Source organism: Macaca nemestrina, chromosome 5, assembly GCF_043159975.1.
Source record: "Macaca nemestrina isolate mMacNem1 chromosome 5, mMacNem.hap1, whole genome shotgun sequence".
NCBI lineage: Eukaryota > Metazoa > Chordata > Mammalia > Primates > Cercopithecidae > Macaca > Macaca nemestrina.
Window position 1 is genome coordinate 155956989 of NC_092129.1, and position 15867 is coordinate 155972855.

The following is a 15867-nucleotide window of genomic DNA, read 5'->3' on the forward strand; positions in this document are numbered from 1 at the left end:
TCTTAAAGGAATGCCCCTCACTCCGATGTTGAGATTTCAGGAGGAAACAGACCACAGCGCTCAGATACTAAGTTCTTTCTACCTGCGGCGCCGGCTCATCCAGTTGCCTCTCCAAATACTCCAACAGCACCACCACCTCCTCCCCGCTCTCTGGATGCTGCTCCCGCACCCAGCTCTGCAGTTTCCCAGGCAGGATGGTCAGGAACTGCTCCAGCACCAGCAGCTCCAGGATCTGCTCCTTGCTGTGCATCTCAGGCTGCAGCCACTGTCGGCAGAGCTCTCGGAGCCGGCTCAGCGCCTCGCGGGGACCTGCAGCCTCCGTGTAGCGGAAGCCTCGGAAGCGCTCGCGGGAGCCCTCAGAGCCCAGATCTGGGCTACTGGGAAAACCAGCCTCTTCTTCCTCCACCTTTATGACCAGAAGCTCCATCTTGTCTTCTGTAGGCTGGGCATCCAGGGCTGTGCTTTCACTTAATTCTCTAGCCATCCTGGGCCAAGGCAGTACTCAGGCCTCACTCTAGCTTCCAGCGCTATTTCTGCAGAAGATTCCTGAAAGGTGGGAAATAATTATTAACCAGTAAACTTGCAAGTAGTCCCTTCTCTCCTGCCCAGGGGCCCAGAGATATCTCTGGGGAACTGCTGCAGAAATTTCTCCACGTTCAATGCTTCTGCAGCTTAATCCTCTACACCACCCCAAGCCTGAATCCCACAGTAAGGTTCCAAAGGATGTCCTGGGGTGATCCTGGACATCCCCAAGCCCCAGACTAATCAGGAAAAAAACTGAAATTGGTGAGGATCCAGGGCACTTCCTGGTCTCTCTAGGAAGCTCCTCTCAGTGACTTGCTCAGTTATCCCATTAACAAGCAGGTCTGTGGTTGTCTAAATTCTAAGACGACTCTAACGATTTCCTGCCCTAATCCTCAGGACTTTCAATATGAGATAGCAAGTCCAGACTGACTGGACTGATCCCAAGGAGCTGAATTCTACCGACAACCTCAATGACCTCATAAGTAGATTCCTCTCAGAGCTTCCAGATAAGAGCCCAGCCCTACCAACTCTTTGGCTTTGGCCTGGGAAGACCCTAATACTGAACTCAGCTGAGCCTGCCTGGCCTTCTGACCTAGAGAACTGGAACAAACAAGCTGATTTTTTCTTTTTTATGCTTGTTTATTTTGAGACAGAGTCTCGCCCTGTCGCCCAGGCTGGAGCGCAGTGGCATGATCTCAGCTCACTGCAACCTCCACCTCCCATGTTCAAAAGATTCTCCTGCTTCAGCCTCCCAAGTAGCTGGGATTATAGGCGTGTACCACCATGCCCAGCTAATTTTTGTATTTTTAGTAGAGATGGGGTTTCACTATGTTCACCAGGCTGATCTTGAACTCCTGACCTCAAAAGATCTGCCTCGGCCTCCCAAAGTGCTGGGATTAAAGACATGAGCCACTGCACCCAGCCCAGATTTTGTTTTAAGCTGATAAATTTGAGGTAAATGTTATACAGCAATAGAAAACTAATACAATTGATTCTATATCTGCAGGTTCTGCATCAAGAGGTTCAATTAACCACAGCTGGAAAATATCTGGGAAAAAAATAACAAAAACAACAATTAAAAAATACAAATAAAAATACAATATAACAAGGATTTACAAAGCATTTATATTGTATTTGGTTTATAAGTAATCTAGAGATGATTTAAAGTGTACAAGAGAAGCTGAGCCTGGTGCCACACTACTGCAGTCCCAGCTACTCAGGAGGAAGAGGCAGGAGGATCACCTGAGAGCCCAGGAGTTCAAGGATGCAGTAAGCTATGATTGTGCTGCTGTACTCCAGCCTGGGTAACAGTGTAGAGACTCCATCTCTTTAAAAAAAAAAAAAAGTATACAGGAGGATGTGTGTAGGTTATAGGCAAATACCATATGCCATTTTATGTAAGTCTCGAGCATCCACAACTTTTGGTATCAGTGGGGATCCTGGAATGAATCCCCCATAGATAATGAAGGATGGCTGTACCAGGTCTTATCTGTGGTCAAGGTACTGGCAGTGAGGGGAAGAAGAAGGATAGAAGGCCCTGGACCAAAAGAAATAGGACTGAATTAACAAACCTTGGCTGCCTGCTAGTGAGACCCTCAGTTATATCTGATGTGACACTTGCCCAAAAAACTGGCAAAATATTCACATTAAAAGTCAGCTGAAAGTAGGGTTTCTGCAGGTTCCTCTGATCTATGGGCTGGAGGCCCTTCAGTTTCTCTCAGAAACATCAAGGAAGCTGAAAACATCACCAAGCCCTTGCCCTGGAGAGAGCACAGGCTGCCCCTGGTCTTCGCCACCTCCTCAGTCTGCCACTCTCTTTCTTCCCCTTCAAGACTGAACTTGAAAGAAAGCCCTCAGTCCCTGATTCTAGTCCTCACCTCCTACTAAGCCTTCCACACACTGTAGGCTGCAAATTGCCAACACCACTAAGATTTCACCTGCAGAAGTAACCAAAGAGACTTCCCTCAATTCCCATTTTCCATGGCCTCTTCTCAGGCAACTGGGCTGAGGATACTGCCCACTTCCAGAAACTCACTTGTCCTTTGTTTCAAGAACCTTCCTTTCTCCTGCTTTCCTCCTTCCTGGTTCTTCTCACCTCCCATCATAATCTGGTTAAGTGTTCTGAACCCAGGTTTCCTGAGGTCGTCGTCATCCTGGTTTTACTACCTACTAGCTCTGTGCCTCCCTTTCCTTATCTGTAATAGGGATAGTGATAGTAGATAGGGCCATTGTAAGCATTAAGTGAGTGTATAACGTCTGTATAACAGTGCCTGGTATGTGGACATAAGGAACATGGCTGTGCTGCAGCCAGGCAGGCATAGGCCGAGGTAAACATCCTGCATGACTCAGTGGGATTGGAGTGCAGGCACACAATTCCGTGCATTATACAATCACAGTTATGTAGCCATAACCTGGGGAGGCTCATCACCTGGCTCTAAGACACTGTTGTGAGGTGTATAAATGCAGCACTGACACTGTGAAAGAGCTGCTGAGTAAAGCCATGTCCCATCTACCTGCTGTCTCTCAAGTGTTCTTCCAGCTCCCTGCCCCCCCATCCACCTACTCCCCTCAGACCTCAGCTGGGGCTTGAACCTGACATTTGGCATAGTGGGCAGGATGAGGTGAGTGGGTCTCCAGCTCCCAGGCTCCCGGGCCGGCTATGCAGCCACAGTATGAGCTGTGGCACCCAGTGGCAGCCGTGGTGCGAGGATGGGCTCTGGTGGAAACATGGGCGACACTGGACAGGCCCTCGGAGAAGGAGCTGAAGCACCTGGAAGTGCACAGCACTGAGGAGTGTGCCTTTGCCAACAGAGTCAGATGGGCATTTGTGACTGTGCTGCAAGAAGTGCATGCCCAGTCTCTGCTGGACGCAACGCAGGGAGGAGGAAGAACCTCCATTACAGGCTCACCCAGTGGTCTGCCAGAAAATAGAGCATGAACAGCCACTGGGCCCCAAGGGTGGGCCTAGAGACTCCCTACCATAGTGAAGCACATTTCATATAGTGTTTGTACCCCCACTGAGTTGCGGGAGTTAGGTAAGCAGTGCCAGTAGCATCTGGGGGAGCCCCTCCCTTCCTGAATTCTCTCTCTCTGGGACAAAGGAGCTGATCCATTTCCTGCTCTGCCTCTGAGATGGAAAAGCTGGCTTCTTTAATTACAGTGTGGACTGATGCCAGTGAAATACCAGAAACTGTCAGTAGATGGCAGTCGTATACAGACTTGTGCAAGTCATTCGTGAAAAGGACATTGCTGGGTGACTCGGTCCCGCCGGAGCGTTCCAGCTCAAAGATTACCTGCTGCAGTCAGGCAGAAATGTAAAGCCTTTCCTGTTTGATTGGGAACTGGCCAAGGTGCCGGACTTAGGGGGACAACGGACAACCAAAGGCTGTATGTGGACTCAGCAATCTACTGGTCCCTAAACCTGTATAAGTTTCCGGGCAGAGCTGCATTTATTGACAGTTATGAAAGCTGGTCAGTGAAAGTGAAACCTGTACCTTCGGACCTTGGCGTCGGCCGCTTGGCTCCCTGCTTATGCACTGTGTATGTCTCTCCCATGCCTGAGGACAGGCTGGGGTGGATGTTTTGCACGGCTTGGCAGCTGTGCCATCTATCATGGATTTGATAGACCACCTGACAACAGAACTGGGATGGTGCCACTGTGTGGTGGACTTGGCCAATGCATTCCTCTTAATGGACATTGCTCCAGAGAGCCAGGAACACTTTGCCTTCATGGGAGGGTGATGATGGACTTTCACAGTGTTGCTGCAGGGATATATGCATAGCCCCAACATATGTCATGATCTTATTAATGATGTTATTATATTAACCTCTGATTCTCTTGCAGATTTAGAAGCAGCAATGCAGCCTCTTGCCTGGAATTGGGATGATGCGGCTGAAACCACCTTCCTGGCAGCCAAACAGGCTATTCAGCAGGCACAAGCCCTATGGGTAGCTGATCAGGGGCACCCATTTAAACTTGATGTGCATGTGACCACAGATATTTTTGACTGGGGCTTATGGCATTGCACAGAGCTCTTTAGAATGCCAGTAGATTTTTCGTCCCAACTTTGAAAAGGAGCTGAGCTCTGGTATTCCTCGACAGAGGAGTTAGTAACTGCATATGCTGCCCTTTAGACTCATGACAGCCTGGCAGGATGGGCTACAGTCGTTGTGCGCATGACTTACCCAACAGTAGGGTAGGTATGCTCATAGGTAACAACCCGCACACTGGGATGGCACAGACATCCACTTTTGCAAAGTGGGGTGCCTAAGCCTACACGGAACAGCAAAGTATGCTAAGTCAAGTCCCTTAGCAGCACAATTACAAGAAGTCTTAGTACCTACTATCCTAATGCAAGATAAGGCTATGGGACCTGAGGCACCCCTAGACCCTGAGCCTTCATCTTTTAAGGAAGGGCATCCCTGCATTCCCAATAGGGCGTGGTACACAGATAGGTCTAGCCAGGGTGCTACTGCTGCCTGGACTGCTGTTGAAGCCCAGCCTAGTACTGACACCCTACGGTTTGATACCAGGTGTGGACAAAGTAGCTAATAAGCTGAACTCAGGGCAATGTAAATGATGATCACCAAGAAGGTGACACCTATGGTAATCTGCACCAATAGCTGGGCAGTTTATCAAGGCTTAACCTTGTGGCTAACTACCTAGAAGTTACAGAAGTGGTTAGTCACTGACCTATGTAGGGCCAGGCCATGTGGCCAGACCTATAGGAGAAAGGATGACTTCCTCTAACCAGGTATGGGGACAAACGGTAACCTGTTGTTGCCTGCCCCAATGCCCCTAAAGGTAGGTAAGCAAAAAACCTGGCTTAATATATAAAGCAACATCGGGGTAACATCACCATGGGGTGGTTGCCTACTATAACCTGAAATTATTGCTCCCTGTATTACTACTGTGGCCCGAGTGCCTACAGCTTATGTGTCAAGCCTCTATGTATACACTGGGCCTGTGTGCCCAGAGCCTATGTGTCAGACTTACGTGTCAAGCCTGTGTGTATGTATCAGCCCTGGGTGCTGAAAGTGTATATGTCAGGCTTGCGTGCCAAACCTATATATTGGGCCTGTGTACCTAAAAACTTATGTTTCCCTCGGCCAAGGGGGTGGAGTGTAAGGTAAAAATGGATGTGCTTTGGTCAAGAACAGGCTGAGGCAGATATGCAGGCCAGTGTGACTCAGCGAGTCTCCAACGCAGGCGCACCACTCCACTTGTTATATAACCTGTTTGTGTAAGCTCATACTTGGCTCACAGCCACTATTGTGTGTAAATGGTATAACTGCCCTGCTGACACTGTACATAGGACTCATGCCCAGAGAGAGAGGGAAAAACTGCTGACCTTGGAAGAGAGAACTGGCCGTCTTGCAGACCGACAGAGGGGAGCCAGGAATTAACAAGTGTGCCAAGGAGTATAGCTGTAAGTGTGGGAGCGGCAGAAGCCACAGAGCCAGTTGCTGAGAAGGGCTGTGGTCGGAGGAGGCACCCGAGACAGAGGCAGACAGTGTGAGAGCTGCAGCAGCTGCTGCTGACTAAAATCATATTTTACCTGTCTACAGCCCCAACTGTTTTTTCAACTATCTGCCACCTATCCAACAACTCCCCTCGGACCTCAGTATGGGCTGGAACCTGACACTTGGCATGACAGTGGTAAGTACCATATACATATTGGCTAATAGTATAATTCACTGGTCTTTCTTTTTTTAAAATAAGAGTAGGCCTGGTGGTTCTGTTCTTGACCTTTTCTTTTCTCTATCCACAGTCTTCCCCAGAACTATGTTTAATCACTTGCAAGGTTTTAACTTCTATTTCTAGGCTGTAGACTCCTGATCCCTATCCTGAGTTGCCTCCCAGATAGTCCTATACGGAAATCTTGCAAACAAATCCAATTCAATATGCCCCAAATTAAACTGATTTTCTTGCCTCCTAATCTACTCCTTCCTCAGTATGGTATTCTCTAGAAACAATAGCACCAACCACCAGGTTTCCTCAGAGTCATTACTTTGTAATGGATGATTTCTATATTTTAGGAGGGAAAAGTAAGATATTCTGAAAGACAGCCTATCCCAGAAGCCATGAGACCTGGGCCTGATCTAAGAGGGAAGGGAAACCTGAGATTCCTGTGAACCAGCTGGGACTAGACTTTAAACTAGAAGTGAGTGACTGCAAAATTATTTGACTGGACTCAGATGTCAGTAAGTCTGTCTTTACTCAGTGGAATGGAGAGGCTAGAAAATGTAAGGCTGGGCCGGGCGCAGTGGCTCACGCCTGTAATCCCAACACTTTGCGAGGCCGAGGTGGGTGCATCACAAGGTCAAGAGATCGAGACCATCCTGGCCAACATGGTGAAACCCCGTCTCCACTAAAAATACAAAAATTAGCTGGGCATGCGTGGTGGCAGGCGCCTGTAGTCCCAGCTACTTGGGAGGCTGAGGCAGCAGAATCACTTGAACCTGGGAGGCAGAGGTTGCAGTGAGCCGAGATCGTGCCATTGCACTCCAGCCTGGCAACAGAGCAAGACCGTCTCAAAAAAAAAAAGTAAGGCTGGTAGAGGTTACAAAGGGAAAAACAATTCCAGATCTGTATCCTGAACCTCTATTCCTCAGGCCAACTCTCTATAGTTCAAAGGATGGTAGGGAATAGAAGGAAATTAGGAAACTGAGAGAACCCATTGATTGTTACAAATGAAAAGTACCAGAAAACACTTCCTCCTAATAAGTTGCCACAAGAGATCTGGGGCACTGCTACATGAGCTAATAATACCAAAATAAGTGACCCTAAATCTAATCTAGTCTTTAGATCCAAATACCAGTGTACAGGCAAAATATAGGAAAAAATTATATTAAAGGCTTTCAAACTTTGTTACATATTAGAATCACTAGGGAACTTTTAAAACTCCTAATGCCTTGGGTACAATCAAGATCAATCAGGCTGGGTGCAGTGGCTCACACCTGTAATCCCAGCACTTTGGGAGGCTGAGGCAGATTGCCTGGAGTCAGGAGTTCAAGAACAGTCTGGCCAATATGACGAAACCCTGTCTCTACTGAAAATACAAAAATTAGCTGGGCGTGGTGGTACACACCTGTAATCCCAGCTACTTGGGAGGCTGTGGGCATGAGAATCACTTGAGCCTGGGAGGTGGAGATAGCAATGAAAAAAAAAAAATCAATTAAATCACTCTCTGGGGGTGGGACTCAGCATTAATAACTTTTAAAACTTTCTAGGTGATTCTAATGTGCAGCTGAGTTTGAGATCTAATAAGTTAAAGATACTAAAAAGAAGCAATCGACCAAATCCAGAATGTGAGGCATTTTATAAAACAGAAGGTTCAAGTTCCTCAACAAATAAATGGTATTTTTACCAAAAGGAGTGGGAGGGAATGGGAACAGTCATAGATTAGGAGACTGAACAGACTTATCAAATAAATGCAAATGGTGAACCATATTTGGACCCCACTGAAAACAACTGTAAAAAGACTGTAAAAAAAAAAAAAAAAAAAAACTGTAAAAATATTTGAGACAATTATTTGAAAATCAAGATAATGATATCATGGAATTACTGTCAATTTTGTTGCGTGTGATGATACTATGATTATATCAAGATAAAAGTCCTTATATATAAGAAATTGACACTGAAGTACTTGTACTTGTGAGTGAATTAAAATGTTTCCATCTGCAATTTGTTATAAAATGAAAGAGAGGAGGGATGTAATGAGGAAAAAAAAAGAAATAAAGAAAGAGGGGGAGAGGGAGGGAGGGAAAGGAAGACAAAGGAGGGAGAGGGAAAAAAAGGAGAGAGGGAAAGAGGGAACAGGTAAAAGGGAAGGAGGAAGACAGAAGGGAAGGAGGAGGAGAAGGGAAGGAAAGAGAGGGGAAAGGAGGGAAAAGAAGAATGAAAATGACCAGAAGATGATGGCTGAAGCCGAGTCATGGTTATATTGGTGTTCACTGTAACATTCTCTCTACAATTAAATGTGTTTAAATTTCTCTCCAAAATTTTAGAAAATTGAACAAAGTCCTAACTTCCTTCCTTCCTGAATAATACAGTCAAAAAGCATTAAGGTAGGGTCAAAGAAGGCAAGAGAGAGCCACAGCCCAACCCAGAGTGAATCTGGAGCCCAAGTGGAATGAGGAGGGTGTCCACGGTGGGAAAGGGAGGAAGTCTATGGCAGGAAAACAACACTGATACATTTATATCATTTATTCCACAAACTGCATTTAGGTTTCACTACCTGGACCCTACTTGGATCTGAGCCAAATTGATCACAGTGGGAAGGCACAAGATTGGGAAATTGGTTGCAAACACAAATTATTTATCAAATCAGTAAATATACTGACGATAAGGAAAGGAAAGTTTCTCATTAACAGAAAAGAGTTACAAGTCTAGAAAAGAGAGTTAACCCTGTGGAAGTTGGGTTGAAATGAAGGGTGTTAGTAGGAAGCCAGTTTCAGGCTAGGGCGTTCCTGGAAGCTCAAAAACTGGTGCATCTCCAGCACTAAGCAGGACATCAGATTTTTGCTAAAACCAGGGGTCCTCGTCCTTTTTCACTATTAAAAACTTCTATTGTTCCTCCTACTCTCCAGCCAAGGAAAAGGTACCCCCGAATCTTAAAGCCTTTGGGAGTTTGAGTATCACAACGTACAACACAAACCAGTTTTGGTCTTTGCTTTGGGATAGGCTCTTTTTCAGAGTATCTTATTTTTCCCTCCTAAAATATAGAAATAATCCATTACAAAGTGAATTGATGAATGACACTAAAATTGAAAGCAACCGTACAAAAACCAGTAATTAAAGATAATGTGTCATCATAGTTATAAATAATAATGGTACTACTAATAAAAGCAAATCTTTAAATCATGCTTACTCTGCACCTTACACATATTAATGCATTCAATCCTCACAACCCAGTGAGTTAAGGAATATTATCCCCATTTTGCAAAATAGTAAAATGAGGCAGAGAGAGGTTAGGAACTAGTGAAAAGTCACACAGCCAGTAAGTGGCAGAGGCAGGATTCGAATCAGGTAATCTGACTCCAACGTTCTGGCTCTTCGCCAGTACCACAGAATAATTTAAAGACCTTGAAACTGACCTTGTTACCAGGCAGTGCAAAAATGTAACGGCTCCCATTTTCGAGGCTTGTCTATGTGACCCATGCATCCCGTCTCCAGATACCCTCAAGAACCGACCCAGACACTCGGTAACGGCGCTAAACAAGGGACACTCATATTGGGCTCTACGAAAGAACGCCGAGCACCACTTCGTTCAGACGCAGAGCGCCCCTCCCTCCCCCACGGCTTCTCGCAGGGGTCTCCCTCCTTGGGAGCCGAGGCTGCAGGAATTGGGGAGGGAAGGGCCTCTCTCCACAAATTCACACACACACACACACCCCTGCAAACGCACCTCTACCAGGGGACAAAAGAACTGCAGGACCGACAGGAGGAGAGCCGCGGGATGAGATTTAACCCCACAGTGGAAGGCGGACGCCCAACTGGCGTCCGCTACTCACCCCATACTCACAAAGTGCTCGAAACTAGCAAACCACCCGCAAGGCGGGGCACAGAAGCCACTTCCGGGCCTCTCTAGCCACCTCCCTGATAGACTCTGTCGTTTGCTAGCTCGACACCTCGTTTCCCCTCCCCTTTTGCTGTTAAAGAGGCTTTTGATTTTTTTTTATTTTTCCAGCTATAACTAAGGGAGAAAGGCAAGGTGCAGAACTCTTTCCATAATTTGCTATATTTGTGAATAGAAGAGAGTAAAAAGAATCTAAACTATGCTTGCCTGTGTGGCACAAAGAAGCTCTGGAAAAATCGGAAAATTAATAATGGTGGTTACCTATGAGAGGTGAACGGTCAGAAACTGAGTGAAAAGGGGGACAAGAGTGAGAAGGAAAGTGTTAGGGTACGTGTTTTAAATGTACTTTTATTTTTAGAGTTGATTGCATTGCCTAATTAAACTATGAATTCTAAATACATGAATTTTAAGGAGTATGCTGCGTGGTTTACATAGAAAATCCAAGATAATCTAACACTCAAATTACGATGATTAATAAGAGAGTTTAGCAAGGTGGCTGGACTTTTTAAAATTCATGTTCACAATCACATTCTTCATCAAAATTATAAAAATGTAATTTTTAAAAGACAGCTATCACAGAAGCAAAGAAACACAAAAGATACCTGAATACACAAAAGATACATTAGAAACTTTATTCATTAAGGATAAGTATGTGAAATATATACCATGTCTATATATATGAGAACTCAATATCATAAAGATATAATTCCTTCCTAAAATAATACACAAATTCAGTACAAAGCAAATCAAGATTCCAATTATGCTCGGTGGAACTTGACTAGTTGATTTTAAATTTATATGGAATAATTAAAGAGTGATGAATCCATTTTTAAAACAAATGAAGGAGCTGCAGAAACTTGCCCTATATAATTTATTATAAATTTATAGCAGCTAAGACAATATAGTATTTGCACAACTACAGACAAATAGACCAGTGAAACAGAACTGAGGACTGAGCAACAAACATGTATGTGTGGCTGCTTGATATATGACGGAAATTGCATTACAAATCGGGGAGGAAGAAAGGAGCTACTTGACAAATAGTACTGTAATATTTGGATATCTAAATGGAAAAAAAATAAAATTGGGTTTCTACTTTATATGTTGCACAAAAAATCAATTCCAGTAAGCAAACTTTCAGACTTTTAAAAGAAAATTTAGAATCATTGCTCTTTTTTCTATTCACAAGTTTGCTTCTATAGAATCATTTTTTTATGAGCTCAAGTAAAGCAAGATTTCTTTTAAACTGCACAAACATACAAGCTATAAGGAAAACAATAAATAAATTTGACCTCATTAAAAATTAAAACTATATCAAAAGATACTAGAAACTAATGGAAAAGACAGTTAAATTAAAAGGTTGGGAGAAGATATTTGCAACACATACAGTCGACAAAGGATCAGTCCACTGAATATATAATTAACATCTCCAAATGAGTGAGAGAGAAAAAGTCAACAATCATGTAGGAAAAAAAAAAAAAAGGCAAAAAATATGCACAGGCAATTCCCAGAGAGGAATCTTGAATGACCAATAAACATAAGCATATATAGTTAATCATTAGCAATTAAATAAAGGCAAATTGTAAATCATTTTATACCAACACTGACAAGAATGTGAAAATTTTGAGACTCTCATACATAGTTGCTGGGACTATAAATTGGTACACTCATCTAAAGAAGCAATTTTGAATTATATAGTAAAGTTGAAATATATGGTAAACCTAAAAATGATACACACATTGGCCCAGCAGCTTCAAAGGACTTACCCTGTAGGAGCTCTTGTACATAAACAAAAATGTTAATTGACTAGTCTAGGCCAGACATAGTTTCAGATGCTCAGGATATAACAAGGGCAATAAAAGGTAAAGACCCCTGTTCTCATACAGCTAATGTTCCAAGGGAGACTGAATCAAAAATAAATAAATAAATAAAATAAACAAAAACAAAGAAAAGAATTAAGCAGAATAAATAAATACATAAACTGGAATGGAAGTTGATAAGCACTGTGATTTTAAAAAGGGAAAGGAGAGGAAGAAAAAGAAGAAAATCAGGGTAGAGAGATGAGAAGTCCTGGCATGAGAGGGGGCTAACTTCAATATAAATAAGATGGTGTAAGTCTGGTGACATTTTGGCCAAGATCTGAAGGAGATGAAGGAGTTAGCCCTCTGCATATCTAAGGAAGAGTGTTCCTGGTAGAGGAAACAGCAAGAGAGCCAGATTGGCTGAGGTGGAGTGAACAATAGAGGGTATCAGAGATAAGGTTACTCTGGGATTTTTAAGCAAGAATTTTAGTGAGTTGTGCGTTCAGGAATAACACTCAAGAGAAGTTAAAGAAATAGGGCTAGGCAGAGTAGTTGAACTGTGGTGCAGTTACAAGAGAGGCTCCAGCTGATCCTCTCAGGAGCTCAAGGGATGGGACAGTCCTTAAGAATTGCTTTGCCTTGATGTAAGGGGCATGAGGTGGAAGGAATGTAACCTTCTGTGAGGCAACTTTTTGACCAAGGAAAATTCCCAGAGACAGGCTCAATTAAGAGACATCAGCTACCTACTCTCCTGTTTGTTTGGTATAGTAAGAAACGGAAATAACTATTCCAGAGGAATATTTATAATTTCCTTTCTTCCTGAGGAAATTTATAAGAATAGATTAGTAAAAAGATTTACAGTTCCTAGTGTTGTAGCATATCTTAAAGTCATAAAGGATATTTACTGTCTCTCTCCTCTACTATCCATTCTAGATTCCCCTCATCCTTTACTATCATCTGTGATCATTTAGGTAGTTTACCTGGTAGGTGACCAAAACACTCTGGTAACTATGTTCCTCTCAGATTGTGGCTGTTGCACTTGTCCATTTAATAATAAAGATTGTACCGAGGAGGCTGAGTGCCATGGCTCACACCTATAATCCCAGCACTTTGGGAGACTGAGGCAGGTGAATCATTTGAGGTCAGGAGTTCAAGACTAGCCTGGACAACACAGTGAAACCCCATCTCTACTAAAACCACAAAAATTAGCCAGGTGTGGTGGCGGGTGCCTGTAATCCCAGCTACTCAGGAGGCTGAGGCATGAGAATTGCTTGAACCTGGGAGGCAGAGGTTGTAGTGAGCTGAGATCATGCCACTGCATACTGCATTCCAGCCTGGGAGACACAGAGTGAGACTCAGTCTAAAAAATAAATAAATAAAAATTAAAAAAATAAAAATAAAAATAAAAAGATTGTACTGAGGAGAAGCAAGAAGTAAGAGACAACCTAATGGATAACATGAGTGACAAACTTCACTTTTCCCTGTCCCCACTGTGTAACAGCAGCCTTACCTTCTCTTGATATTGGAACCATCAACTTCTGCCAGGGTGGTGACTCCTCTTCTTGTCTGCTGATGTCAGAAAAAGGAGGCGAAAAAATCTGTGTGGCAGCCCTACCTTTCCGTTTACAGGGACTCCGTATTTGTCATGGTGAAAATGTTCTTCTAGGAACAAAGACTTTTGGACTCACAGAGCCTAGAATCAAGAGGGTACATAGAAAGCACATCTTTCCCTATGTGTATCACTAGGAGTGAGGGAATTCAGAGCTACTTATACTTTGTTCCCAGGCATGTATACTTGCATACTAGGAAACAAACACTACATAATAATTATTGTTTTAGGGTGTTTATACTTTGCTCTGGAGGATGACACCCCATTGTTTCAGGGTATCATATGTAAGTTGGTACTTTAGCTATGCTTTCAAAGCTATGCTCTATCTGGCCAGCATGCTCCTGGTGGCTAAGTGTGTGATAGAACCAGTGGATCCCATGGTCATGTGCTCACTGCTACACCTTCTTTGAACCTATGTGAAGTTATGCCAGATCCTATGTCAGTGGATCAGTGATTCTGTATGTTCTTGGATAATAGTACTAGCTGAGTCCTGTGAGCAGAAGAGGCAAACCCACACCAGAATATTTGTTAATTCTAGTGATTCAAGATGAATCACTTGCCACTGATGGGATTGGTCCCTTCATGATGTGTTACCGTATCAATACTCAATATTAATTTTTGTTGCAAGTAAGTTGGACATTCAGTTATAGCCAGGCGCCACTGAGCGGGGAGAGACCATGCTGTTAGGCATAGATAGCCTCCATCTCTGCTGCTATGTTTACCTTGTTCATGAGTCCATCCTGCCAGCACTGGGGTAGCTAATGATGGAGGCTGGTTAATATAAACCAGCAAGGTCATTCTGTCTGCTTATTTGTTCATTGCCTTTTCCATGGTGAATGTTCTATAATGGATTTTAATGTGTACAACAGAGATCTTTGGACTTTCTTCCCACTCTTATAGGTCCATCCACATGACTCTTTCCCAGACTTCTTTGTTTTCAATCTTCCAATCATTTTTCTTTCCTTTCTTTCTTTTTTCTTTTACTTTCTTTTTTTTTTTTTTTTTTTTTTTTTTTGAGACACAGTTTCACTGTGTTGCCGGGTTGGAGTACAGTGGTGCAATCTCAGCTCACCGCAACCACCACCTCCTAGGTTCAAGCAGTTCTTTTGCCTCAGCCGCCTGTGTAGCTGGGACTACAGGCACATGCCACCATGCCTGGCTAATTTTTTCTCTTTTTTTTTGTAGTTTTAGTAGAGAACTGGTTTCACCATGTTGACCAGGCTGATCTGGAGTTCCTGACCTCAAGTGATCCACCTGCCTTGGCCTTCCAAAGTCCTGGGATTACAGGTGTTAGCCACCATGTCTGGCCCAATCTTTTTTCTTCTAGTTCCCTAAAAACCAGACATGACATTCATCATTACCCTAAATGTACTATATATATTTTTACCTGTAGCCATATAGATAACTAACTGCACCTAACTAGATGTACCATTCAAAACTCTGCCCATTGGATGGAATTCCCTTGACTACTAATGCCAGGATCACATCAGAGAGGAATTCTAAGATAGCCACCATCCATTTTCAGCCTTTACTAACATACAATGACACTTAACCCAAATAATCCAAACTCAGTATTTTTCCTCCTCTGTCAATTAGTCACAAGGAAACTCCACCAAACACAATTATCACACACTCCTATAGTCACAAGGATGAGCTCAAAGATAGGTGCTAGTGGAGTTGAGATGGATGACAGGAACATGTGGGCCACCTACTCAGAAAGCTTATTTGCCCTCTAGTCCTGCACATGTCCAATGCTGAACATACCACACATATCTTGTGAGGCACTGTTGCTGGACCTATCCAATCTGGTATCTTGGTGGATCTGATAGAATTATAATAATTCTTCATTGAAGAATATTATTGAAGAATAATTCTTCATTGAAGAATATATCATTGAAGATATATTGGAACCATTAACTTCTGCCAGGGTAGTGACTCCTTTTGTCGCTGATGTCTTAGAAAAAAGAGGCCAAAAAACCTTTGTGGCAGCCCTACCTTTCCATTTACATCTTAATTGAATATATTTCCCTGCTTCTGTAGAAAATGTATCCTAACAAGGCCTCTAACATATCACATTTTGCTCATGTGGTCTGAATAATACATTATCAGTAGAGTGAACCAATATAACACCCTTAGAATTGTACCTTTAGTCCACATCCCTTCTGACTATAATATGATAGGGGGCAGGAGAGATAACATAGCCCCTGGGAAACAACCAGAAATAGAAACCTTTGTGTATCTTTTCATGCTTTTGTTCCCCCTTTCTAAGAGGGATGGAAAAGAATGCATTTACCAAATCAATGACTACACATTATGTACCTGAAGTCATATTAATCTGTTACAGAAAATA

At 43.3% G+C, this 15867-nt stretch overlaps 2 protein-coding genes across 7 annotated transcripts in view; one reads left to right on the forward strand and one right to left on the reverse strand.

Moving 5' to 3' along the window:
• The window catches only part of LOC105491616 (zinc finger with KRAB and SCAN domains 3), a 31339-nt gene extending 16818 nt beyond the window's left edge, over positions 1 to 14521 (reverse strand). For 2 of the 6 annotated variants that reach the window (XM_024795972.2, XM_071097420.1), the window contains exons 1-2: positions 9936 to 10081; positions 83 to 546 (exon numbers count right to left, since the gene is read on the reverse strand). In XM_024795972.2, the coding sequence (XP_024651740.2) occupies positions 83 to 484 (402 nt within the window). In that variant the 5' untranslated portion in view covers positions 485 to 546; positions 9936 to 10081. Of the gene's footprint in view, positions 1 to 82; positions 547 to 9624; positions 9877 to 9935; positions 10099 to 13418; positions 13602 to 14239 lie in introns of those variants that run through there. The other 4 variants (XM_071097422.1, XM_071097421.1, XM_071097424.1 and 1 more) reach the window with 4 other exon arrangements.
• The window catches only part of LOC105491614 (zinc finger and SCAN domain containing 31), a 33550-nt gene continuing 20972 nt past the window's right edge, over positions 3290 to 15867 (forward strand). Inside the window, exon 1 of the mRNA XM_024795980.2 lies at positions 3290 to 6184. The gene's annotated coding sequence lies outside the window, so the exon portion shown is untranslated. The remainder of the gene's footprint in view (positions 6185 to 15867) is intronic.